Below are 27,813 nucleotides of genomic sequence, written 5' to 3'. Positions count from 1 at the left end.
AAACGAAAGAAAGAGAAAGGGAAAGCGAAAAAGAGAAAAAGAGAAAGAAAGGAAAAGGAAAGAAAGAAAGAAAAGAAAAGAAGAGGAAAGAAAAGAGGAGAGAAGAAAGAAGAAAGAAAGAAAGAAGAAAGAAAGAGAAGAGAAAGAAAGAAGAAAGAAAGAAGAAAGAAAGAAGAAAGAAAGAAAAGAAAAGCAAGAAAGAACGACTCCTCCCGGGCTCAGGTGATCCCCCTGCCTCAGCCTCCCAAGTAGCTGGGACTACAGGCACATGCCACCATGCCCAGCTAATATTGGTATTTTTTGTGAAGAAAAGTTTCACCACGTTGCCCAGGTTGGTCTCAAACTCCTGGGCTCAAGTGATCCACTCACCTTGACCTCCCAAAGTGTTGGGATTACAGGCATGAGCCCCCATGCCCAGCCCCTATTGCTCTAATTCTTAAGGTGACTAGGTATAAACTTTGCATGTGGGACAAAAACAAACTCCAAAATACCCGTATATCCCAAACCTAAAATCATAAAACATTAGCCCTGTAAGAAAACTAAAATTGTTTCCATTCTCTCAGTTTATAAAAGACATCAGTCATGGAGCTGGTGGTTGTCCTAAACAGGAGTTGGCTTTTGACTCCAGGTCCTCTTTCCTTTCTCCTCTAGTATTAGTCCTTCCAAAAACTGGACTATTACAGCTCTTTCTACTGATACACATATAACTCTTCCTGGGGATAGGTAGTACAACACTGTCCATTTTCCTCATTGATTTCCTAGTAAACTGGAAAATGAGGTGATCAAAAAAGATCTTCTTTCAGGGAATTTAACATCTTAATCACTATCTCAAAAGAAAATATTTTTCTTTGTAGTCTAATGTCAGAAGTAACCTTTTGTGATACACTCCAAAGGAAGCAATGAATGATCATATGATTGTGTGTGTAGTTACTCTTTATACTTTGAAGACTTTCTCATTTTTTGTACTTAGTAGTTAGAATTGAATGACAGTGGTCATTTTTCAATTCATAAAAATTTATGCTGCTTTAAAAATCATTGGATTATTTTCTTGATGGAAAATACAATAACAGCATAGAGAGGAAAATCTAATCCTATTTTCTAGAAATAACTACTTAATGTTTTCATTTTGACATTTTTTCTATGTATAGTAGTTCATATAGTGAAGCTACAGTTTTAGATTCTGTCTTTTCTTGATTAACATTATAGTATTTAGTAATGGATGCATTTTATATCATTGTGTGGATTAATTATAATGAAGAATGCTACAGTGAACACCCTTGCCTACATTTGCCTACATTTCTAGTTATTTTCTGATGACAGATTCCTAGAATTGGAGTTATTGATCATCAGCAAAACTATCTTCAGTCTTTTCATGCCAAACCAACTTGGACCAAGTTGCTACTACTTCCATACTTATACAAGTTGAATATGAGAGTATCTGTGTCTTTCAAGTCATGGATTTTATCATTGAATAAAATGCTGCTGATTTGCTACTGTAAATAGGCCTTTGTCTAATTCACATTTCTTTTTTCACTAGTGAAAAGTTCTGTGATATTAACTATTCATGTTTATGTTGTTTCTGTGAACTTTGCTTACTTTTATTCAGGAGGCTGTGTTTTTCTTATCAAATACTTTTCATATATTAAAACATTGCCTGGGTGCGGTGGCTCACTGTAATCCCAGCACTTTGGGAGACCGAGGCAGGCAGATCATGAGGTCAGGAGATCGAGACCATCTTGGCTAACACAGTGAAACCCTGTCTCTATTAAAAATACAAAAATTAGCTGGGCGCGGTGGCGGACGCCTGTAGTCCGAGCTGCTCGCGCGGTTGAGGCAGGAGAATGGCATGAACCAGGGAGGCGGAGCTTGCAGTGAGCTGGGATCGTGCCACTGCACTCCAGCCTGGGCGACAGAGCGAGACTCCATCTCAAAAAAAAAAAAAAAAAAAAATCAACTTTTTGCCATTTATGGTAAATCTTATGCCATTTTGCTTGCTTTTTGATTTTATGGTTTTTGTCAGGGAGAACAGAAGTCTTTGTTTTTACACAACCTAGAGCTATACTTGGGGAGAATTATTTTTGTGTGCGTGAGTTCTTTGGCTAATGGTACACAGGGAAGATATCCAAGCAAGAGGATTATGGAGGACCAAAACTCCTCTTTATAATTAACGAAGATCATGGGGTAGAGACCATTTCATGCAGACAGTGATTTCACCTCTTTTCCCACTGCAATTGTTTGTCTGTTACTTCTGAAGATGGCTGATGTCACCCATTAAACTTATTTACTTGTTTTGCATATTTAACTTCTACACAGTTAAAGTTGCCCCTTTGGTCAGTTCTTCTGTCCTATGGCATCTTCTTATGTCCTGATGCTTTCTTTTAAGGTATTATCCAAAGAGATGAGTCACCCATGGAAAAAGGGCTCTCTGGTCTACGAGGAAGGGACTTTGAGCTGTCTGATGTGTTTTATTTCTCCAAGAAGGGATTTGAAGCCATTGTGGAAGATGAAGTGACCCAGAGGTTTTCCTCAGAGGAGCTAGTGTCATGGAATCTCCTTACAAGAACCAATGTAAATTTCCAGTACATCAGTCTGCGGCTCACTATGGTGTGGGTGCTGGGCGTCATAGTGCGCTATTGTGTCCTACTGCCTCTGAGGTAAGTCACGTGCCTGGTAATTTGATGATACCCTTTACTCAGCTTTCTTTTTGAATCATGTACATAATGGCCACATAAGTGTTCTGTGGTGCTTATTCCACCCATTTCTACATAGGAAATGCCACCAAACATGACCTCTGCAGGAATGTATTAAGTATCCATTTTCCTTTCACAAGTTTTCCCCAAATGAAGTTGTATATTCAGAATCCAACGTGTATCTTAGAATCTGGATCCACTTTGCTATTAGAGTCCGAGCTAACTTGAGGATGGAGAGAAAAGGGAAGAAGAAGAAGGAAGAAGAAGAAAGAAGAAGAAAGAAGAAGAAAGAAGGAGAAGAAGAAAGAAGAAAGAAGAAGAAGAAGAAGAAGAAGAAGAAGAAGAAGAAGAAGAAGAAGAAGAAGAAGAGGAGAAGAAGAAGAAGAAAGAAGGAGGAAGAAGAAGAAGAAGAAGAAGAAGAAGAAGAAGAAGAAGAAGAAAGAAGAAGAAAGAAGAAGAGATCATTAACAGTTTCATATTCACTAGAGCATCAACCAAACTGTAAGAGCTGACCAGAACCCACTGCCTTTCTTTGCCAGCCCATTGCACTTCATAATTGCATAAGAGAGAAAAAATTCTTGAGTGTAGTTACATGTGGGAGACAGCCATTTAGAAGTGTGAGTTTGTTCCATCTAATTCATTGTGATCACAGACTTCTCTTATTAAAGGGTCCCCACCTGGGTCCCCTTCTGCTTCTGAGCTTGAGTGCCACCTGCAGAGAAGGCAGTGTCAAGCCTAGTTTATGGAAAGCACGATGTGGAATGTGAGTAGAAGGCACTGCGTGGTGGGATGAAGCTGTAAGTGGCTGAGATCTGATTGGCATGGTGATAGCAGTAGTAGGCATGTATACCAGCCACAACATTATTGTTGATCATCTTGCTTCATTTCCCTGGACATGGGCTTGGCATCCTCTCAGCAGAGCTTTCCAGGCAGTGGCTACCTGCCAATTAAACTTGGCACATGAGTTGAAATCTTTTTACCACCCCCAGGGTTGCCTCATTCAGATTTATTACCAGGAAAAGTATTGCTTAACTACAGGCAAATGTAGATTTCTAAGAAATTATTTCTTTTTTTTGCCCATATTGCTAGTTCAGACATTGGGGCATAGTATGTCTTTTGGGAATCATTTCAGCTGTGATAATGAAGCAAAATTCAAGGTTTCACGTATACTTTTGCTTGAACCTTAAACTAGTGCCCCCAAAGTGGGGTTCATGTACTCTGGAAGTGTACAAGACTATCCATTGGCATGCAGGAAGGAAATATTAGAGCTCTTATTTATTAAAAGCTTCTGTTCTGGCTGGACGCAATGGCTCATGCCTGTAATCCCAGCATTTTGGGAGGCCAAGGCGGGCAGATCACGAGATTAAGAGATCGAGACCATCCTGGCCAACATGGTGAAACCTCGTCTCTGTGAAAAATACAAAAATTAGCTGGGTGTGGTGGTGTACACCTGTAGTCCCAGCTACTCGGGAGGCTGAGGCAGGAGAATCACTTGAACCTGGGAGGCAGAGGTTGCAGTGAGCTGTGATCGCGCCACCACACTCTATCCTGGCAACAGAGCGAAACTCCGTGTCAAAAAAAAAAAAAAAAAAGAAAGAAAAGAAAAGAAAAGAAAAAAGCTTCTGTTCTCTTTATAACTAGTGCTTCCATTTATTCTGTTTTCATTCTTAAAAAGAAAAAGGCCGGGGCATGGTGGCTCACACCTGTAATCCTAGCACTTTGGGAGGTCAAGGTGGGTGGATCACTTGAGGCCAGGAGTTCGACTGGCCTGGCCAACATGGCAAAACCCCATCTCTACCAAAAATACAAAAATTAGCCAGGTGTGGTGGTACACACCTGTAGTCCCAGCTACGTGGGAGGCTGAGGCAGAGAATTCCTTGAACCCAGGAGTCAGAGGTTGCGGTGATCCAAGATCACGTCACTACACTCCAGCCTGGGTGACAGAGCAAGACTCTTATCTCAAAAAGAAAAAGAAATTTGGCCGGGCATAGTGGCTCATGCCTGTAATCCCAGCCCTTTGGGAGGCCGAGGTGGGTAGATAAGTTGAGGTCAGGAGATCTGTATCAACCTGGCCAACATGGTGAAACTCCATCTTTACTAAAAATACAAAAGTTAGTCAGGTGTGGTGGCATGTGCCTGTAGTCCCAGCTACTTGGGAGGCTGAGGCAGGAGAAATCACTTGAACCCACGAGGCGGAGGTTGCAGTGAGATACTGTATTCCAGCCTGCGTGACAGAGTGAGGTGAGGCTCATTTCAAAAACAAAAACAAAAAAATACACGAAGCTTTAGTCAAGTTTAATATATGGATTGGTTCATCGCCAAGGTAACCTGAAGGAAGAATGAGGAATTCTACAGCACAGTACTTGAGATGCCCTTGTTTGTTATTGGTTAGCTTTCACCGTCCTGTGGGGGCCCAGAAAATGCTGTTATGATTCCCTTATCTACTAAACAAATGCTCACAAAATAGATAAGTGACTTAAAATATTTTTGCAAAGAAACTGATTTAAGATAAGAAAGCAATGTAAACATTTATCACTTCTTGGCCTTTGGGCTAAGATCAAGTGCAGTGATATAAGCATCTAAGAACAAAAAGAAAATGCAGAGTTAAGACTCCTACTCTTGGCCGGGCGCGGTGGCTCAAGCCTGTAATCCCAGCACTTTGGGAGGCCGAGGCGGGCGGATCACGAGGTCAGGAGATCGAGACCATCCTGGCTAACACGGTGAAACCCCGTCTCTACTAAAAAATACAAAAAACTAGCCGGGCGAGGTGGCGGGCGCCTGTAGTCCCAGCTACTGGGAGGCTGAGGCAGGAGAATGGCGGTAACCCCGGGAGGCGGAGCTTGCAGTGAGCTGAGATCCGGCCACTGCACTCCAGCCCGGGCGACAGAGCGAGACTCCGTATCAAAAAAAAAAAAAAAAAAAAAAAAGACTCCTACTCTTAGTAGATACTTTTCAGTGTGGAAGAATTGCTTTGTAAATGCTTTTTAAAAGAAGCACCTACTACAAAATGAGCTTTTCAAAAACCAGATTGTATTAATATAGATTGTGGTGATGGTTGCACAACTCTGTGAATATGCCAAAAACTATTGAATTGCATACTTTATTTTATTTATTTATTTTTATGATGAGATAGAGTCTCACTCCATCACTCAGGCTGGAGTGCAGCGGCGCAATCTTGGGTCACTGCAACCTCTGGCCCCTGAGTTCAAGCGGTTCTTATGCCTCAGCCTCTTCAGTAGCTGGAGTTACAGGCGTGTGCCTCCGGGCCTGGCTAATTTTTGTATTTTTAATAGAGATGGGGTTTCGCCATGTCAGCCAGGCTGATCTCAAACTCCTGACCTGAAGTGATCCACCTGCCTTGGCCTCCCAAAGTGCCAGGGGATCTCATTACAGGTATGAGCCACAGTGCCTGAACTGAATTGCACATTTTTATGGGGTGAATTGTATGGCATGTGAATTGTATCTCAATAAACCTCTTAAAATACAGACTGTGGCTGAAAACTTATGTCATCTGTGAGAACTCTTAACATTGGCTCACTTAAACTGGGATACATAGTGTTCTGGCCTGTTAATCTAGCAAATAAAAAGTTTCAGTAGTTTTGAACCCAATTGTTAAACATGTTAAAATGAAAGTCCTTCTGATTTAATGGACAGGAACAAGTGATTCTCCTTGGGGCAAGATGGCAAAACATTGTTTTAAAAGTTTTGCATAATTGATGATGAGATTAAACAATAATTTAGTTATTGCATCAGTAACTGACAAGAAAAAAGAACCTGACCTTCAAATTGCTATGTCAAATCTTTAACAAGATTTAACACCTTATTTAACAAGGTATTTATAGGAAAGCATATTCAAAAAGCTTTCTTTTCGCTCAGAATAGTAATAGTATTACTTATACTTATTAGCTATAGTAATAGATCATGCTATTAAATTATAATTATACAATTGATAATAACATTGTCATATACAATTGATAATTATAATAAAATTAATATATATTTATTAATGTATTACTATATTATCCTATTTTGAGTGAGGACAAATTGCAACATTAATATAATTTCAAAATACTGTATTTTTTCATAAAAATATTTATTTTTATATTCTTTATGTTTCCAGATGTTTTATAATGTACATTATATCAGTACAGCATATGCACATTGTTCTTAAACATATTGGGATACATGTTCAGATATGTTAGTGATGGAGTATTTCTCCAACTGGGTTGAGACTGCTACCTTTTACACTGTTTCTTTTTTTTTTTTCTTCTCTTTTTTTGAGACAGTCTCGCTTTGTTGCCCAGGCTGAAGTGCGGTGGCACGATCTTGGCTCGCTGCCACCCGTGCCTCCTGGGTTCAAGCGATTCCCGTTACACGGATGTGCCACTATGCCTGCCTAATTTTTGTATTTTTAATAGAGACAGGGTTCACCATGTTGGCCAGGCTGGTCTCCAACTCCTTACCTCAAGTGATCCGCTCCCCTGGGCCTCCCAAACTGCTGGGATTATGGCTGTGAGACACCGCTTATTTCTTTTGTTTTAAATAATGTTAAACTGCTATGTTAAATAATAATAATCTCCTGAAAGACAGAATAACATAATGCTTATGAAAATGAATTCTGGAGCCAGACTCCCTGGGTTCAAGTCCTGGCTCTGCTGCTTATTGTCTGTGTAGCTTTGGGTAAGTTATTTAGCCTTTCTATGCTCCAATTTTTTCATCTGTAGAATGGGGATAATGATAATATTATTGCCTCATAGAGTCTTGGGGATGATTAAATGTGTTAAACATAAAAGGTACTTAGAATATTGCCTGGCATATAGTGTTAGCTGTTGCTTTATCATCATCTAATGTAAAACCTGGAATTGGTTAAGACAAACAATTTTATGCTCCAACTATCTGATCAGGAGGTAAAGCAGTAAACGAGCTTCACCCTGGAGAGGGTTACTGTTCCTGACCCTTGACCTTAGGCCGCCATTGTAGCTTCCCCAAACACACAGGATCCTTCTGATACTGCAGTGGTGGTCCCCTTCAGTCTTCTTACTGAATACCTCACGCATTCAGCAAAATGTGTATGCTCTTCTGGGAACAGGAAGACATAGATGGGCCTCTGGTTTGATTTGAGAGAGCAATGAGATAATCTAAAGTTTCTGCTTTCTTCATTTGACAAAGATGATTTAAAGAATCTTATTAGTAAAATGTGATTAAACTATTGATTTTTCCTCTCTTTTAACTAAATCCTATTTATTTTGAAAGATTTTAAGTCTTAACTTTCCTTTTTGAATAATTCTATTTACATTTCTAGAAATTACTACTTTCCTTTTGAAGTCATTGGAGGTATATTAAAAGCACTTTTCAAAAAGAAGGCAATGTCTCTATGGAGGTTAGAGATACTGTCAGTCACCTTGTTTGCTGACTTCTGAGTTATCTTGAACCATGCAAAAGGACAACAGTTAGATTTGCATTAAAATATGTCTACATGGTGATATATTTTGGTATTCTTATTATTAAAGCACCTTTAATTATATTCCCTTCACTAGCCCTCTTAACCCTTTGATGATTATATAGATTTAACTTGATAGTTTTGCGAAAATTTCCAGGCCTTCTCAATGCATATACAGACTTGTTACACATGTGCTTGTTGTTGTTTTGCAGATGGCATCATATTCTGTACTTTATTCTGAAACTTACTTTGCTTTTTGTCTCTCAAAATGCATCATGGAACATTCTTCTGTGTTAGATCTATATAGATTTACCCAGTTATTTTAGTGGCTGCATCATATTTCATCATGTGGATACTCTAAAACTTATTTACAATTTTGTTATTTATGAACTTTTTGGTTACTTCCCTACTGTGTGTCAAAGTCTTATATGACCCTTTCTTTTCTTTTTCAGGGTTACCTTGGCTTTCATTGGGATCAGTTTGCTGGTTATAGGAACTACACTGGTTGGGCAGCTGCCAGACAGCAGGTGAAATGTTTCCTTCCATCCAGCCATACGTAGGACTGTTTTTACTCTTAGCTGTGTCCACAAAGAGAATATTTGTTTGATTCCTATGTATTGCATTATTATTATTATTGTTTTTGAGACGGAGTCTCGCATTGTCGCCCGAGCTGGAGTGCAGTGGTGCGATCTTGGCTCACTGCAACCTCCGCCTCCCAGGTTCAAGAGATTCTCCTGCCTCAGCCTCCTGAGTAGCTGGGATTACAGTCACCCACCACCATGCCCAGCTAATTTTTTGTATTTTTAGTAGAGACAGGATTTCACCATGTTGGCCAGGGGCATCTCGAACTCCTGACCTTGTGATTTGCCTGCCTTGGCCTCCCAAAGTGCTGGGATTACAGGTGTGAGCCACTGCGCCCGGCCGTATTGCATTAAATTTATGTTCTCTACTCATTTATTAGAATCCTGCTCACTTACTTCATCTTCATAGTCTTTCTTTGATTTTTTATCATACTTCCATATTAATTGAAAGAAGTTTTTTTTCAAAGGAGAATTGAAGAAAGAAAATGAACTGAGTTACGTAAGAGAGTCTTATATATTGGCAAGCTCATAAGACCAAGACGAAAGAAGCTTCAGTTTATCTTTTTCGGGAATTTGTCATAATAGCCTAGTGGTTTTGAGCTACTTTTCATCAGAGTTATGTCCAGTTCTTTTGGTAGACTTTTATGATCTAATACTAAATGCACCAATGAGACTATAAGAATTGAACTGTACTGGTTCACCAGAATAGAATGCAGTATGCTGTTGTGAAAAAGCATATTAAAACTTTCATTATACTGTTTCTTAAGAGTGGCCAGAATGGCACAATAAAATGTTTCTATTTCCTTCAGCCTCAAAAACTGGCTGAGTGAACTGGTCCATCTGACTTGCTGCCGGATCTGTGTGCGATCCCTCTCTGGTACCATTCATTATCATAACAAGTGAGTATCTGCTGCCAACGTACCTGTCTTTTTCTAGGTCAATTCAGCATGAGATTGACAAGGAAGCACTGGAAGTGGGTGGGAAGAAGTGGGTGGAGTCAGAGTGCTTCCAATGTGTTCATCTCTACTTCTCAGGGTGGCACAGGCATAATGCACAAAAACACTAAATAGCAGTGTTTGCAGAAAGAATATAATAATAAACATGTAGTTGTGCTCAATAATTGGGCATTTATGGTGTGCAGGCCAGACCCTATGTTTCTTATAGCTCATCCCTATGAGATAGGCACTGTTAACTCATTTTAAAGGAGAAGAAATGTAAGCTTTGGGATTTGTTGTTTAGGGTCACAATGAATAAGCAATGGAATCAGGTTTTGAACAAGGTCTGTCTGATTTTAAAAACAATGAAGTTGACAGGTCTGTAGTGTAGTGGAAATAGGACTAAATGTGGAGTCTGGAAATGTGGTCTCTAGTCTTAGTCCTGCTACTTCTAAAATTCCATAATTGAGCCTTAAAACAAAATTCTGCTTTTCTCTCCCAGAATTGTAGAGAATGAAGGTAGCAAAGGAAAGTAGTTAGCTAAGTGAAAGTGATTTTGATTGCATTTGAACTACTTTTCTGTTATCTCAATTTTTTTAGATTTAGCATCATTGTTTTAAAAGTTCTAAGCCAAGCATCTCTTTTTTACTGGTTTGGTCTTTCTTTCTCATTTGTAGAAGAGAAACGTTTTGCCATTTGGCTTTACCATGTGGTACCAACATAAAAGACCCTTTAAACATTTTAAATTATATGATCTTGCAATTGGACTATGAGTTTAAAAGTGAAGAGTAAAAGAAAACACTCTGGCAGCGGTGCAGTCAGAAGAAACACCTATAGAAAAGGCACACTTATTACATAAAGAGGAGTTCCTAACTTCTTATAGAATTGCTTCTAATTTTAAAGAAAATGTGCTAGATAATTGTGTATTTGGTTCTCTTTCTTCTCTGTATAGGCCCAAACAAAACTACTTTGCTTTATTGGTGTCAAATGCTGGTTTCACTCTAGGGTAGAGATCCACAAACTGAATGGGAAGCCTATAGGCCAAATCTGGCCCACCATCTGTTTTCTGTAAATAACGTTGTATTGGAACACAGCCGTGCTCATTCACAGCCATGGCTGCTTTTGTGTCACAACAGCAGAGTCAAGTAATTGTGACAGGCATTGCCTGGCTTGCAAAGCTTAAAGTATTTACTGTCTGGCCCTTGATAAGAAAAGTTTGCCAACCTCTGCTATAGAAGGATAGGAGGGAGGAAACTATGGTGAATTTTCTGCATGGATTACCATGAAACCACTAAAAGTGATGTATATGAAGATAAAAATAATATGAAAATGCTTCAGATTAAATAAGTGAAAGCTATGTATTATCAATGTTAAAATCATGGGCCCCCTACCACACTCTCATCATACTGCCTAGAGGTCACCTTTTAAAGATAGGCCCATGTACCTCCAAACTTAATTTTTAAAAATATACTTAAAAAAGACCAGGCACTGTGCTCATGCCTGTGATCCCAGCACTTTGGCAGGCCGAGTAGGGCAGATCACTTGAGGTCAAGAGCTCGAGACGAGCCTGGCCCACATGGCGAAACCCTATCTCTGCTAAAAATATAAAAATTAGCCAGGCTTGATGGCACATACCCTTAATTCCAACTACTTGGGAGGCTGAGGCAGGAGAATTGCTTGAACCCCTGGAGGCGGAGGTTGCAGTGAGCCAGGATTGTACCACTGCACTCCAGCCTGGGCCACAGAGTGAGACTCCATCTCAAAAAATATATATATATACACACACACACACAAACACACACACACATACACATACACACTTAAAAAAATAAGGTGACTATTTACATGCTGTGGCTATTTTAGAAGACTTTGAATTTTCCATTGTTTGTAATTGCAGGCAGTACAGACCCCAGAAGGGAGGCATTTGTGTTGCCAACCATACTTCCCCAATTGATGTTTTAATCTTGACAACGGATGGATGTTATGCTATGGTAAGAGCAGCTCATTGATATTTCAAGTAGTTGCATGTTTTATGGATTGATCAAAGTTTTTATTTTGGCACAAATTAGCAAGTTGGTTTTATGTTAGAAATGTGGCGGCCGGGTGCGGTGGCTCAAGCCTGTAATCCCAGCACTTTGGGAGGCCGAGACGGGTGGATCACGAGGTCAGGAGATCAAGACCATCCTGGCTAACACGGTGAAACCCCATCTCTACTAAAAAATACAAAAATCTAGCCGGGTGAGGTGGCGGGCGTCTGTAGTCCCAGCTACTCGGGAGGCTGACAGAATGGCGTAAAACCCGGGAGGCGGAGCTTGCAGTGAGCTGAGATCCGGCCACTGCACTCCAGCCCGGGCGACAGAGCGGGACTCTGTCTCAAAAAAAAAAAAAAAAAAAAAAAAAAAGAAATGTGGCTGTGTTATACTATTGTAGCTATATAAGTTATTTGTAATATATTTACATGAGGAATATGTATTGCAAGAAAAGGAAGGAAAATAGCCATTATATTTAAGATGGTAAAAATTTAACTTACCGAAATGCAGACATTCTTGAGCTTGATAGGACCTTGTAAAGTTGATTCCATTTTCCTTGTAAAATCCCTGCCAGTGTTTAATAATGTTTGCAACATTAAATTCTTTCTTTTTACAGTTGTACATATCCCCCAGTCACCCAATTAGTTCTTTCTTCCTTCAGGGACTTATATGCAATTAAAAGAAATCTGGCTTTTTAATGAGGATCTAGCAAGAAAGGCAACTATTTATATCAGGTTGTCTTTCTCAGTCCTTGCCCGTAGCCCCAAAAGAAAAGAAAACGAAACGAAACCGAAGAACAAACTACAAAGCCCACAGTAGTAAAACTGTATACCTTAGAACAGCCTTTCATGGGGATGAATACAGGAATCATATTCTGGCATTTTTTTTTTTCAAATTTGTGTTTTCTGTTGCCCTTCCAAATTTGTCAAGACTTCCTGCATCTCCTTTCTGTGTCAGGTAAATTCTGCAGGATAATTGAAGCTGCATGGTGGTTAAATGTGCCTTCAGTTGGTGTTTGCCTGGACAAGGGTCCTAGAGGATCACCTTCTCGTATTTTCATGGTGGTGGGTTGGGCTTCAGGGAGAGTAGATGGATTTTATTTCACTTACCAGTTCCAGGGATTGATAGTCATGGTCTGGTGTGTTTTCCTGAGAAGGCATTTGAAGGGAGCCATTCTTGATTAAATGTCACTGCAAGTAGGAGGGTGGAGAGTATTGGCACATGTGCAGGTATTTGACTCTGCATGGGTTACACAATCATTAAGGGAATTTTGAAGGCCTTTGCAAAAATTTCTACTTATTGCCATGTGTTTAATCTGTCTAAAATACATGGTCAGATATATAACTCTTGGACACTACATTTTAACACATTATTAAATTTCTCTAAATACTGAGCTCTTTCTGAATCCAAGGAAGCATTAGCCACCTTTATGAAAAGACTTATGGGAATTGGTAATTCTTAATCTTTTCTTAGGTTAGGAATTAGTTGATAATTATGTACCTTTTTAAAGAAAAAACTAACATATATCTGCATCATACAAACACAATTTTATGTATAATTTCAAGATGTTTATGGGTCTCCCTAAAGACCGTCCAAGGATCCTCATGTTAACAGCCTGGATAGACCCCCCCACCACAATTCTCAGTGTATATAATAATCCTTGTATTTATGTGGACAAACACTTTCATGCATTATATTTGACCTTCCTTGTAACCTTCCAATCAGGTTAGGTCTGAGATTTTATTATAGATGAGGAAGCAGAGGCTTAGGCAACCAATCTGACTATCAATGTTGATTTTGTGCTGCTATAGCAGAATACCACAGACTAACTTATAATGAACAGAAACTTATTGGCTCACAGTTCTGGAGGCTGGGGGAAGTCCAATATCAGGGTGCCAGCATCTGGCCATGGTCTTCTTGCTGAGTCATCACATGGTATAAGGCAGAAGGGCCAAAAGCCCAAGAAAGCAAACCCACTCCCAGAGCCATTTTGTAAGGGCATTAATCCATTCATGAGGAGAGCACCCTCATAGCCTCAGTATCTCCCGTTATGCCCCACCTCCCAGAACTGTTGCAAACCATAACACTCCTTGGTCATGGTTTTGTGTTTTAGAAATCATATTCCTCCTGTATTCTGGTCAACAAAGAGTTGAGTATAACCCATTTGTGACCAAGGACCTCAGAACTTTGTTGCCATTTTTCTTACTTTTGGATCGTGTATAACTGCAATTGCAATATATTAGTCAAAATTTAGAAAAGCGTAGTAACTGCAAACTGTCCAATGGGTTGAGTGTAGAAAACTAAAGCTGACTGAATTTAAATTGGTGGCGCAAGGCAGATGTGGGATGATATGGTACCATTAGCCTCCAGACATCAAAATTGGCCTCTTTTGACTAAATATAAACTCTGTATCTGAAGAACATCAAAGATCTCTTCTCAGTGACTCTCCTTTTATTAAAAGAAATCTATTGTTTAATTGACAAATAAAAATTATATATATTTATAGTATACAACAAATGTTTTGATAGATGTATACATTGTAGAATGGCTAAATCAAGCTAATTAACATATCCATTACCTCAGTCACTTTTCTAGTCTTTTTTTTCCTTCTAGACAAAGACCTCTACTTTTTTAAATTTAGAAATATTTTCAAGCTACAGAAAAGTTGTAATAATAAGAAAATCACAGTAGAGCACCCTTATGCCCGTTATCCACATCTATCTATTGGCAACATTGTGCCTCATTTGCTTTGTCATTTGCTTTCTCAGGTACTGGGAAAAGCTGTCTTGTTCTGTCTCTCCCTATAAAAATGTGGGTAAAATGTTTGTATTTTTAATATATTTATTTTTAAAATTTCTTTTTTTTTTTTGAGACAGCACCTCACTCTGTTGCCCAGGCTGGAGTGCAGTGATGTGCTCTTGGCTCACTGCGACCTCCGTCTCCCAGGTTCAAGTGATTCTCTGCCTTAGCCTCCCTAATAGCTGGGATTACAGGTACCCACCACTATACCCAGTTAATTTTTGTATTTTTAGTAGAGACAGGGTTTCACCAGGTGGACCAGGCTGGTCTCAAACTCCTGACTTGAGATGATCTGCCCACCTTGGCCTCCCAAAGTGCTGGGATTACAGGTGTGAACCACTGCGCTTTTTTTTTTGAGACACAGTCTTGCTGTGTCATCCAGGCTAGAGTGCAGTGGCGTGATCTTGGCTCACTACAACCTCCACCTCCCAGGTTCAAGTGATTCTCCCGCCTCAGCCTCCCAAGTAGCTGGGATTACAGGCACCCACCACCACATCCGGCTAATTTTTGTAGTTTTTAGTAGAGATGGGGTTTCACCATGCTGGCCAAGCTGGCCTTGAACTCCTGACCTCAAGTAATCCACCTACTTCAGCCTCCCAAAGTGCTGGGAATACAGGTGTGAGCCACCACGTCTGGCCTATATTTACTATTTATTTCTACTATTTACATTGGAAATCTGAATACATCCAACTCTTAAGGTTCTTTCTTGCTTTCCTTCAATTCGTATTTGTATCTCGCTTTTTCATAGTGAAAATCCTGTTTCCCAAAAATATCAATATGTTTACTAATTTTCTCAATTCTATAATACATCTAAAATTATTTCAGAATTGCTTCACTACTACAAACAAAAATCTAGTAAAAAGAGTTCAGAATGTTTTGCAGTTCTTACAACATCATCCAAGATGGAGGGTATGTGGTCAGACACTGTCTGTGTAAGTTTCATGGATGTTTCCCCCTTCTTTTAATGCTGTTCTTTTATTCACTTAAAATACAATTGGGTTCATTTGCTTCAGTTTGCTTTAGTTTGTCATTTGTTCCTTACTGATTTACTTTTATTTATTTTTTGAGTATGTAGGGTATCAATATGTTTCCAAATGTCAGAACAAAGCAGAAAAGGTATACTTATTGAAGTGCTGCTACCTTCCATGTTCATTCCATCCCATTCCTTCCTACTCTTGTAGGTTCATTGACTTTGGTATTTCTTTTTGTAGAGATAAACACATGTATGTGTATTATTTCCGCTTTAGTCTTATACAAAAGGTAGCATACTGTATTTGTTCTTTTGTCTTTTTCATTTAACAATATCTCCTGGAAGTTACTCTTTATCAGTCATAGAGATCAACCTTGCTGTGTTCCCAGCTGCATAGTACTCCATTATTTGTATGTACCACTGTCTATTTATCTAATTTCTTATATTTGGACATTTAGGTAGTTTCTAGTATTTTGCCATAACAAGTAATGCTGTAGTTAATAGCCTTGTGCATATATATTTTCATCTTGTTGGAAGTTTATCTTCAGAATAAATTTCTAGGAGAAGAATTATTGAAATGAAAGATGAATGTATATGCAATTTTGTAGATGTCGCCAAATTTTCTTCCATTTGTATTGTAATCTGCTCCCTTCCCCCAGGCAACGTATGAAAGTTATCCATAGCCTTATGTCAGAATGTATTGTTAAGCTTTTAAATCTTTGTCAGTGTGATGAGTTTGAAATGGTATTTCAGTGTAGTTTTAATTTGCATTTCTCTAATCTTGACCAAGTTGAAAAACCTCTAGTTAGAGGATTGCTAGCACAAGAACATAACTTAAAATTCAAAGGTGCTACTAAAGAATACCTTTTGCTTACATTTGACCTTTCAGACTCTTTGATCAGACTAAGAACTTCAGTCCATAGAAGGCCAATCTTTTCTTTGAGTGGAGAATAGAAATTTGTTGGTACTTAAAAAACTTTCTTTGGACAACTGTGCCTTTTACATTTTTTCCCTTTCTTATGGTACTTCTAGGTTGGCCAGGTTCATGGCGGCTTGATGGGAATTATTCAGAGAGCTATGGTCAAGGCTTGTCCTCATGTCTGGTTTGAACGCTCAGAAATGAAGGATCGACATCTGGTTACTAAGAGGTAAGCAGTGAAATTACTCAGAGTTCACTGGAGTAGCATAAAAGCTGATAAATCTTGGCCTTCCTACCAAAGAGGGCCGAGCAGCACTGAGTCTCAAAACTAAAACAGAGCTCTGTTTGCAGTTGAATTTTTCTGGCAAATCACCTGTCTTAGCCACATTTATTATTATTATTATTATTATTATTATTATACTTTAAGTTCTAGGGTACATGTGCACAATGTGCAGGTTTGTTACATATGTCTATATGTGCCATGTTGGTGTGCTGCACCTGTTAACTCATCATTTACTTTAGGTATATCTCCTAATGCTATCCCTCCCCTCTCCCCTACTCCACAACAGGCCCTAGTGTGTGATGTTCCCCACCCTGTGTCCAAGTGTTCTCATTGTTCAATTCCCACCTATGAGTGAGAACATGTGGTGTTTGGTTTTCTGTCCTTGCGATAGTTTGCTCAGAATGATGGTTTCTAGCTTCATCCGTGTCCCTACAAAGGACATGAACTCATCATTTTTTATGGCTGCATAGTATTCTGTGGTGTATATGTGTCACATTTTCTTAATCCAGTCTATCATTGATGGACATTTGGGTTGGTTCCAAGTCTTTGCTATTGTGAATAGTGCCGCAATAAACATACGCGTGCATGTGTCTTTATAGCAGCATGATTTATAATCCTTTGAGTATATACCCAGTAATGGGATGGCTGGAGAGAAGAGCTGGGAATATAGTGTTGGCTGCAGGCAGGACAGGACCTAAGCCTGGAAGAACGTCAGTCTTTCTCAGCTTCATGGTGTGCAAATGGAAAGTTCAACCTGAATCGTTTAAGGATTGTCTTGTACTTAGTGGCCACAATGCAGATAGGTCCAGCAACCCAATATTCCCATTTTTCAGATGAGGAAACCTAAGTACATGGAAAAGAGCACAAAGCTCATGACACAGAGTCTCCAGAGTCCATGTCACATGACTTTCTAGTACTCTTTTTTAAGAACAGGCGAAGACACTGAAAATCACTTACTTTGGTCCAGGCATGTTGGCTCATGCCTGTAATCCCAGCACTTGGGGAGGTTGAGGCGGGTGGATTGCTTGAGCTTGGGAGTTCGAGACCAGCCTGGGCAACATGGTGAAATGCCATCTCTATAAAAAGTACAAAAACTTAGCTGGGTGTAGTGATGCACATCTGTGGTCCCAGCTACTTGGGAGGGTGAGGAGGGCGGATTGCTTAAGCTCAAGGGATGGAGGTTGCAGTGAGCCGAGATCATGCGGCTGCACTCCAGCCTGGATGAAAGACTGAGACCCCATCTCAAAAAAAAAAAAAAAAAAAAAAAAATCACTTACTTTGAAATTTGAGAAATTACAATAGTGCAGATCTTCTTATACTTTTTTAGAAAGGAAACAACTTCAAATTTATTTCTTTTACCTATATCTCAATTCTTTGCTCCTTATTGCTTCACAATTGTGCCAGTAAAGTACAAAGAATATCAAAACGGACATCCACCTCTCTCTCTTTAAAAAGGCAAAATTTTGATCCTTTATTTTTTTTCATAGACTAAAAGAGCATATTGCTGATAAGAAGAAATTACCCATATTAATTTTTCCTGAAGGTAAGAATGGGCCTGCCTACTGAGCTATAGTTGATAACAATAAACCACCAAAAATGTGTGAGGAACAGAATTGCCATGGAATTGGCAACCCTAGCCCAGATCTCTGCTCTTACAGGAATGGGATGTCATTCTCTGAGCTATTAATTCCTTGCTTTCTTTTGAAATTTGATAGAAGTCATGTTACCTTTTTAATTCAAAAGTCATTTCTGGGTAGTGAACCGAGAGCAGAATTGTCCATGATTTTAAGGGTTGCATGTATTGAAATTATCACCTGTTGAGAAGAAGTTGTACCCATAGGCCCATAGAGTGTTCAGTAGAAAAGTAAAAGCTTGTTGTTAAACCTGCTTAGTTAGAACTATTGGATTACTGCTTTGGCAGGGTTTGGTTTATGATATGGTAGTACAATGCCTGTAATTTTGATATTTTAAATTATTTTATATCAAAATAATTTCTTTTAAAATTTATTTTTAAAATGACTCCCTTTAAAAATATTCATGCTCCTACCGTCACCCCCTTGCAGGAACTTGCATCAACAATACTTCAGTCATGATGTTTAAAAAGGGGAGCTTTGAAATCGGAGGAACCATACATCCAGTTGCAATTAAGGTAAAACAGATACCATAATAATAATAATAATTATTATTATAAAGATGTTGTATTGGTAATTTTATTTTGGTAGCATTTTAAACTTAAAATTTGCAGGAACGAAGAACACCAGTTTTTGAATGCACCAGTCCTCTGCACTTTACCTCCTCTGCTTTCTCATGCGCTCACTCCATCTGTAGATAGATGTATACTGGGTGACTCTCTGTGCCAGGCGCTGTATTTGCTCATAGTATTAAGTGAAACAGTTGCTGTTCCTGCTTTCATCAGCCTTCTAGTTAAGTGTGGAGACAGATATTTAATAGTCACATAAATAACTTGTTGCTGCACTCTGTGGTTCTATTTAGAAAAGTAGTCAGCTCTAGTCAGATGTGTTAGCTGGCCTGGTTTACTTTTTTTTTTTTTTTTTTTAAATCAATTCTATCAAGTGAAATAACTTCTCTTTTTCCTAGAGTCTGATAAAGCTGTTTGGCCTACCACATTTAAAACATTGGGCACGGATGAGAAACCACCCTTAGTTCATAACTGGGATGTATTTTATTTTCTTTTTTCTCAGTATAACCCTCAGTTTGGTGATGCATTTTGGAACAGTAGTAAGTACAACATGGTGAGCTACCTGCTTCGAATGATGACTAGCTGGGCCATCGTCTGTGACGTGTGGTACATGCCCCCGATGACCAGAGAGGTATTCCTTAGCTAACACTTTATCTAATCAGGTAGAGGCAAGGAGACCTTCACCTGAAAACCTGGGTGTCTCCCTTCTCCACGTCATGCTTTTCTGCTTTCTCAGCAAATGAGTCATTTTTTAAATAATGTATTTAGCTCACTTTAAATCAAACCATTTTATATTTAGAGATTCTTTTCCATGTTGGTTTTACAATTGCTCTTGGTTTATTGAACCTACAGATATTATCTTGGGTAAGACTAATAAAGAGCGTGATAAATATATGCACATGGTAAAAAATTAAACAATACAGCACTGCATTTTCTTGATAGAACAAATGATTGATTAAGAATAGAAAGCATTTGAGCTGAAATATGAATCTTATATTTTCAAATACAAATGATTATGAGACGGTATTAAAAACTCGATAAACTAAGATGTTCTTGTAATTTTTTTTTTTTTTTAAACCAGGAAGGAGAAGATGCAGTCCAGTTTGCTAACAGGGTTAAGTCTGCTATTGCTATACAAGGAGGTCTGACTGAACTTCCCTGGTAAGAGATCTTTCAGAAGTACTATCATTTTTTTTTTTTTTTTTGAGAGAATGCCTCACTCTTTTACCCAGGCTGAAGTGCAGTGCATGATCATAGTTCACTGTAGCCTCGACTGCCTGGGCTCAAGGGATCCTTCCATCTCAGCCTCCCGAGTAGCTAGGACTACAAGTGCTTGCCACCATGCCCAGCTATTTTAAAATTTTTTGTAGAGATGGGGTGTCCCTGTGTTGCTTAGGCTGGTCTCAAACTCCTGGGCTTGAACTCCTGCCTGAGCCTCCCAAAATGCTGGGATTACAGTCATGAGCTACTGTTCCTGGCCTTTTTTTTTTTTAAACTAAAAAAAGTCACTGGTAATAATGTCATTTATCATTCTAGTTAGTTATAGATTTAGCTGAAAGTAATGGTTTCAGAAAGTGGTTTATACATAACAATGGCTTAAGTAAGATAGAAGTTTATTTCTCACTTAAACATAACCAGTCAAGGCTGGTAACGGCTCAATCTGTATTGCTTTACTCTCTCCAATTTGTGCTTCTCTTATGGTCCAAGATGGCTGTTCCAACTCTACTCAGCATGTGTAGCAAATGGCTATGAGGAAGGAATTTTTAAAAGGATACACCTCTAAGAGCACAAGCTGAGAGTTGTATATCCAACTTGTACTTGTATCCATTGGCTAGTACTCAAGTCATGTGATAACACCTAGCTGCAAAGGAAACTGGGGAATGTAGTCATTGTTCTGGGTGGTCATGTGCCTATCTCACATTTAGGGTTCTTTTTCTGAAGAAGAAAGGGAGAATGGATTTGTGAGTAGGGCAGACATTGGGAGGCAAGGGGCTACTTACAGGCTCATTCATATTTAACTCTAGCTATAACTATATAATAAGAAAATTGAACAACTTGAAAGAAGGGAAATAGGCCGGGCGCGGTGGCTCAAGCCTGTAATCCCAGCACTTTGGGAGGCCGAGACGGGCGGATCACGAGGTCAGGAGATCGAGACCATCCTGGCTAACACGGTGAAACCCCGTCTCTACTAAAAAATACAAAAAACTAGCCGGGCGAGGTGGCGGGCGCCTGTAGTCCCAGCTACTCGGGAGGCTGAGGCAGGAGAATGGCGTAAACCCGGGAGGCGGAGCTTGCAGTGAGCCGAGATCGCGCCACTGCACTCCAGCCTGGGCGACAGAGCGAGACTCCGTCTCAAAAAAAAAAAAAAAAAAAAAAAAAAAAAAAAAAAAAAAAGAAAGAAGGGAAATAAGTGAAATATTTTAGTTATGGATCACTATGGTTTTGTTTGAAGAAGATTGAACGTAGGTGAATGTATTAGTCTGCTTGGGCTGCCAGACAAAATACAGTAGTCCCCTGGGATAATGGGGGATATGTTCCAAGAGCCCTAGTAAATTCCTAATACGATAGTACAAATCCTATATAGACTATGTTTTTTTCTTTATGTACATAGCTATGATAAAGCTTAATTTATAAATTAGTCATAGTAAAAGATTAACAACAATAACAACTAATAAAATAGAACAATTATAATAATACACTGACTAATAAAAGTTTTGTGAATGTGGTCTCTCTCTTTCTCAAAATATCTTAGTATTTTCCCAGGTTGACTGTGGGTAACTGAAACCATGGAAAGCAAAATCTTGGATAAGGGGGGAGTTACTGTACCACAGACTGGGTGGCTTAAACAACAGAACTTTGTTTTCCCACAGTTCTAAAGGCTGGAAGTTTGAGATTAGGGTGCAGCATGGTCAGTTTTTGATAAGGGCTCTCTTCTTGTGTTGCAGATAGCTGTATTCTCCTGTGTGCTTACATGGTCTCTTCTTTGTGCAGGCGTGAAGAGAGAGAGTGCATGTTCTCTAGTGTTTCTTTTTATAAGGGCACTAAACTCATCTAACCCTAATTACCTCCCAAAGGATCCATCTCCAAATAGCACCACATTGGTAGTTAGGGAATTTTGGGGGGGACAAAAACATTCAGTCTATATCAGTGAAGGTTAACTATACCTACATTATAGTGGGAGGTTGAATTATTATTCTTATTCTTATTCTTCTTATTATTATTATTTGAGATGGAGTCCTCTCTGTCACCCAGGCTGGAGTACAGTGGTGCAATCTGGGCTCACTGCAACTTCTGCCTCCTGGGTTCAAGCAATTCTCCTGCCTCAGCCTCCCGAGTAGCTGGGACTACAGGTGTGCACCACCATACCCAGCTAATTTTTTTTGTACTATTAGTAGAGATGGAGTTTCAGTATGTTGTCTAGGCTGCTCTCGAACTCCTGACCTCAGGTGATCAGCCTCAGCCTCCCAGAGTGCTAGGATTACAGGCATGAGCTCCCTTCCTGCCGACTGGATTCTTATTTTACATACAGGGTGTTAAATTAGCAGTCTGTCACAAAACAGTCTATACTTCAAGTTCTATGCAGTTAATAAAGTTCCTGCTGTCTTTTTTGGTGTTTGAAAAACACTTTGCATGAAAAGTTTATCTGAGGCAATTGTAGCAATGTTTCTAGGAGGAGGATTTGGCCATCTGAGTTAGGCTGTCAGCCAGGAAACCAAGGACCCTCCTGAACCACCAGAGGATGGTTTAATGTGTCTGCCTCTAGAAGAAGGGCTAGCTAGATAGATATTATACAGTAAGCATTCACTTCACATCATTGATAGGTTCTTGTAGGCTGTGACTTTAAGCAAAATGACTTTATAGTAGGTTCTTGAATAAATAACATCATTTTGTTCAATGTACTTTCTTTATAATGTTGATGAGAAAAAATATTGGGTTTTGTTATAAATCATTTTGTTTAAAGTTACAGTTTCTAAGAACCTATCAATGATGTTCAGGGAGGACTTACTGTACTCCGTTATGCAAGGGTGGGGAGTATCACTAAAGTATTTATCCATTCACATAGCGTGAATACAACTAATTGTGTCCAGGTAAACCAGTTTCTGATATCCATTATGCAAATTAACAAACCACTAATTTCTACAGTGAAAACTCATTTCTAAAATTTGTTATGCAAGGACCTGGTGCAGTGGCTCACGCCTATAATCCCAGCACTTTGGGAGGCTGAGTTGGGTAGATCACCTGAGTTTAAGAATTTGAGACCAGCCTGGGCAACATGGCGAAACCCTGTCTCTACAAAAAGAATACAAAAATTAGCTGAGCGCTGTGGCGCACACCTGTAGTCCCAGCTACTCGGGAGGCTGAGGCCTGAGAATCCTTGAACCCAAGAGGTTGAGGCTGCAGTGAGCTGAGATTGCACCACTGCACGGCAGCCTGGGTTACAGAGCGAGACCCTGTCTCAAAAATTAATTAATTAATTAATTAATTAATTAATTAAATTTGTTATGCTAATTAACAAAGCTTGAGAAATCGATGGGCAATAAAGATAAAGATAGCTGAAGCTATTAGTGGCATCTCTTAAAGGCAGCCTTCTGATTAAATGCTGGCTGACCACCCTGGAGTATGAGTTCTTGACTAAAAGGGTATATGACTTCAGTTCCATACACCCTGGAGTATGAAACTGACTAGTCCTAAGGAATAGGTTAGGACTAAACATTTCTGTTACACTATCTACATTGGAATATGTTAAACTAAATGACAGAATCATAGCATCATAAAACTATATAAAACGACCTTGGTCCACAAATGTCCTATAACCCATGGTCATATGTGCAGCTGGGTTCCTTTTCCTTATTCAGTTTTTAAAACTCTTTACACACCCTTTATCTTACCTGACACTCAGCCCTCCTGCTTCTACCCTGAAGTCAGTGTCTGTAGTCTCAGACACAGAGGAAGGGAAGAAAGCCTTGAGAGGCAAGAACCACCTAGGGGAGTCAGCCAAGTACAGACTCTCCATCAGAGTGGCTGAACTAAATCTGTCAAAAATGATCCTTAGAATTGTCCAATTTCCTTTTATCAGGCCATATGCAATTGTACAATAAAATTACTTTTAATTACCTAGCCTCTTAAAGAAAAGAAAGTGGCCTCATTGCCGTTCTAGATATATTTGTCATGTACCTATTGGATATGAATTAACATATCTAGATTTTTTTTTCATAGATTGAGTGAAAATATAATTTTATGATCTTAAACTGGCTCTTACATATGGCTGCTCCTTTCCTTAAGAACTAAGACCTGCTGCCATTGCAAAGGGGAATTGGGTAAAATTTTGAAGTCTCTAGGGGTGGCAAGTCACAGTTTAAGTGCTTAGGGCAGCATGAGGTTTATTGGGTGCTTGGGAAGGAGAATTGTACAAAATGATGTCAGATTGCTCAAGACTTAAATTTTTGCCTGTTTTGGGCTTGGATCTTGTGAAAGGAGAAAGGCCTTTCTTATTTCTTTAGTTGCCTTAGTTCTCACTATTCAGAATTCAGGTAAGTGCTGTTAATAGAAGAAGCTCATTTGGATAAAAGAGGCTTATGTGGACAATTCTGTGGACCTAACAACAAATTATCATCTTGTTTCATGAAAACTTCCCACAACTGACCCCCCGGATGATTTGTGGATCACAGTCTGTTTTTAAGTTGAGGACTTATTGCTGCGTCTTAGATTTGACTCTAGAAGCCAGAACACTGCATTGGTCTCAAGCAGGTGTCTCTATGGAGGTCAAGTTCTGTACTCATGGCATTGAGTTCACTGGCTAACCTATGATCATTCATCATCATCAGAAAGCATTTGGTAAACATGCATGCTTAACTAGGTTAAAATTAAACAGTCAGAGTATAAAGTAAGCAAGTTCTCAGCCCATGCTCTCCTAGCAGTTAAAATCTAAAACATTAGATTAGGAGCCAGATAGTGACCTATGGTAGTCCAAACTACTCCCAGTAACTCCTTTGTTTCTTTGTGTGTAATCCAAAGAAGGAAAAGCCTGCAGAGTTCTTATACCCAGGCAGGCACCCTGGAGAGAGTTCAAAGATTTACAGGTTCTGAATGAAGGAATGCTGCTTACATAGGCACTTCTGGTTGAATGCAACTTGTGATTTTGTTGTTTGTTTTATTCTGAGTCTGTTTTGGAATATAAAAGATTATAAATGCTGGAAATATAGTGCTTTGAATGAAAATACAACTTGTTAAACATAGGGTTATATTTGAACAATGATTTATCTTTTCTGAATAATCATTTATCTTTAAGAAATTTACCCACACATATACAGTATACCCTTACCGTTTCTTCTGTGTGTATTTTAAATTTTCCTATGGTTTTCCAGTAAGAATAGGTAGATGAAAAACCAGTATTTTGTTTTCCTTAAGGAACAATATAGAGAAATAATCCTAGTTTTAATAATCCTTGTTTCAATCCAATTTTTGTTTTTTTTTGTTTTTTTGAGATGAAGTTTCACTCTTGTTGCCCAGGCTGGAGTGCAATGGCATGATCTCGGTTCACCACAACCTCCGCCTCCCAGATTCAAGCGATTCTCCTGCCTCAGCCTCCCAGGTAGCTGGGATTACAGGCATGCGCCACCATGCCCAGCTAATTTTGTATTTTCAGTAGAGACAGGGTTTCACCATGTCGGCCAGACTGGTCTCGAACTCCTGATCTCAGGTGATTCACCCACCTCAGCCTCCCAAAGTGCTGGGATTACAGATGTGAGCCACTGCACCTGGCCAATCCAAATATTTAATGCACCACCCCTTAACTTCTAAAGAAACTGAGTTGGAGATATTGTTACTTATTTTAACCAAACATCAGAGAGATTGTTGCTTCCTCAAAGCAATGTATATTTGGCAAGTGTTAGGGCAGAGACTGAAATCTGGGTCTTCCTGTTTCCAAATCCAGTGTTCTTTCCCTTATTTCATCCCAGCTGCCTGAGTGTCATGGCATCATGCAGCATGTTATTATTAAGTTAACTCTTTTAAATCACCGCTGTAAAGTATCTTTTATGTATTTGTCTTACTGTTTGCAGGGATGGAGGACTAAAGAGAGCAAAGGTGAAGGACACCCTCAAGGAAGAGCAGCAGAAAAATTACAGCAAGATGATTGTGGGCAATGGATCTCTCGGCTAAGAGGACAGCTGACAGCCTTTAGATCTAGAACTAGCCCTTAGGAATGGAATGGCTTTGTTTTTTGTTTTGTTTTTATGATTGTTAATCTTTTCTACAGAATGATTGTCTCTACCTCTTTATGCCAGAGGCAGAACCTACAGGTGCCCTTTTTGGCTTTTGTTGTTGTTGTAACATTAGCCCCATGGATTGTAAGGTGGTTTACTGAGTTCAGACAGATTCTGCTTTGATAAAATGATGGCGTCACTGTTGACTGAATGAAATATTTGTATAGAAAAAAGTGCTTATAAAATGTGTTTGGAACTCATCGATAGGGTAATTCTCCAAAAATGCCCAAACTCTCTTTTTATAATTAGCCTTGCCACTTTCTTCAGTCACTTAAATGGTGAGATTACCACATCAGTGCAAGATGACCATTATGGTTATGGTCTACTGCAAGGTTGAAAGGAAAAATGGAGGATTGTATTTAGGAAAAGGGACAACTTTGTGGCCACCTGCTCTGACAGTCAAAAGGAAACATAAATTAGTGTTATTAGTATGTTGGAAGAGAAATACTATTTTTCTTTTTCACAGGAGTTCTCTGGCCCTGTGAACTCCACCTTGAGCAATGTCACAGATTACAGTTATTTTGCAGGTGAATTAAGCTTCACCAAAGAAAACTGAGTCAAAGTTAATGTGTATGTGCATTTATATGTAGGCACTCATAGAGCACATTTTAGCCAGCAACTGGTAACAAAGAGCTTAGTTTTCCTTGTTTGAATGCTGTAGATCTATACCTAGTACCCCTCCCATCTACTGATTTGTTTGTTTTTGTAACCAAACACATTTTCAGATAGAAGGAGCCTTAAAAAAAAAAAATCACATTGAGTAACTTCAGTATGAATGAATGAGAGTGTGTGGAGCTACCCCTCACCTTCCACCCCTTTGTGGTTTATTCCCTAATTTTCCCAGTCTCTTAAACAGAAAAAAATGACTGATATAATTACCTTTTGGAAACTGAGCCTTAATTTTTTTTAGAGGGAGAAATAAGTTTTCCCCAACTCACACAGCATAAGCAATGTTTGACAGCAATATAATGCCGTTGTAAACTCCTGAGAGTATTGTATCTGTTCTGGTAACCATGTACAGAATGTGAAACGGTCTTATGAATATAAATAAATTCTATATTTCTAAATGTGTATTGCATTATTCCTCCCTCCCTTCCCCCCTTTTCTGGTTTTGAGTAAGTTAAATTCTTTTCTATTACAAACAAGAGTTTTTTGTTTTTCATTTCAGTGACATAGTTAGATTTTATTGGACTGGAACAAATGGGAAATAAGAACATGAGTCGCTGACTCTCTCCCCCCTCCCCCCGCTTAAATCTTATTTTTTAGTCTGGTTATTTGGACTCTGGCCCTGTGAACTCCACCTTGAGCAATGTCACAGATTACAGTTATTTTGCAGGTGAATTAAGGCAATTATATCTAACTAGGTAGGCCTAGCCTAGCACTATCAGTTTGTACTCTTATCTATCTAGCTAGTTGGATTTCATCCCAAAAGAGAACTTGCAAATAGGTTACTCTCATGGCCATCCACCTCTCTGTTCTCACTCTCCCTACTTTCCCTTTGTTGTTTGGTGAAATTTTGCCCCACAAACTTTATTAGGAGTGATCTTGACTGAAAATTAGCAAATCCAAATATGTATGTTGGGTGACTTTTTGTCTTATTTTTTCTCAGAAAAAGGAGTGCCTTTAAAAAAAAATTCTATGTTAATTATGGCATGAATTAATAAATCTATTTCATCAGCCCAGTTCTCAGAAAAGTGTATC

At 39.1% G+C, this 27,813-nt stretch overlaps 1 protein-coding gene across 2 annotated transcripts in view; it reads left to right on the top strand.

Moving 5' to 3' along the window:
- Positions 1-26,466, top strand: part of GPAT3 (glycerol-3-phosphate acyltransferase 3) — an 85,028-nt gene extending 58,562 nt beyond the window's left edge. For both annotated transcript variants that reach the window (XM_010358963.2, XM_010358964.2), the window contains exons 4-13: positions 2,384-2,654; positions 8,583-8,657; positions 9,521-9,610; positions 11,544-11,637; positions 16,478-16,593; positions 18,135-18,190; positions 18,711-18,796; positions 19,350-19,478; positions 19,929-20,008; positions 25,909-26,466. In XM_010358963.2, coding sequence (XP_010357265.1) covers positions 2,384-2,654; positions 8,583-8,657; positions 9,521-9,610; positions 11,544-11,637; positions 16,478-16,593; positions 18,135-18,190; positions 18,711-18,796; positions 19,350-19,478; positions 19,929-20,008; positions 25,909-26,008 — 1,097 coding nt within the window. In that variant the 3' untranslated portion in view covers positions 26,009-26,466. The remainder of the gene's footprint in view (positions 1-2,383; positions 2,655-8,582; positions 8,658-9,520; positions 9,611-11,543; positions 11,638-16,477; positions 16,594-18,134; positions 18,191-18,710; positions 18,797-19,349; positions 19,479-19,928; positions 20,009-25,908) is intronic.
- Positions 26,467-27,813: the final 1,347 nt, after the last annotated feature.

Source organism: Rhinopithecus roxellana, chromosome 2 (assembly GCF_007565055.1).
Source record: "Rhinopithecus roxellana isolate Shanxi Qingling chromosome 2, ASM756505v1, whole genome shotgun sequence".
Classification (NCBI taxonomy): domain Eukaryota; kingdom Metazoa; phylum Chordata; class Mammalia; order Primates; family Cercopithecidae; genus Rhinopithecus; species Rhinopithecus roxellana.
This window is presented reverse-complemented; position numbering and strand designations above follow the sequence as displayed.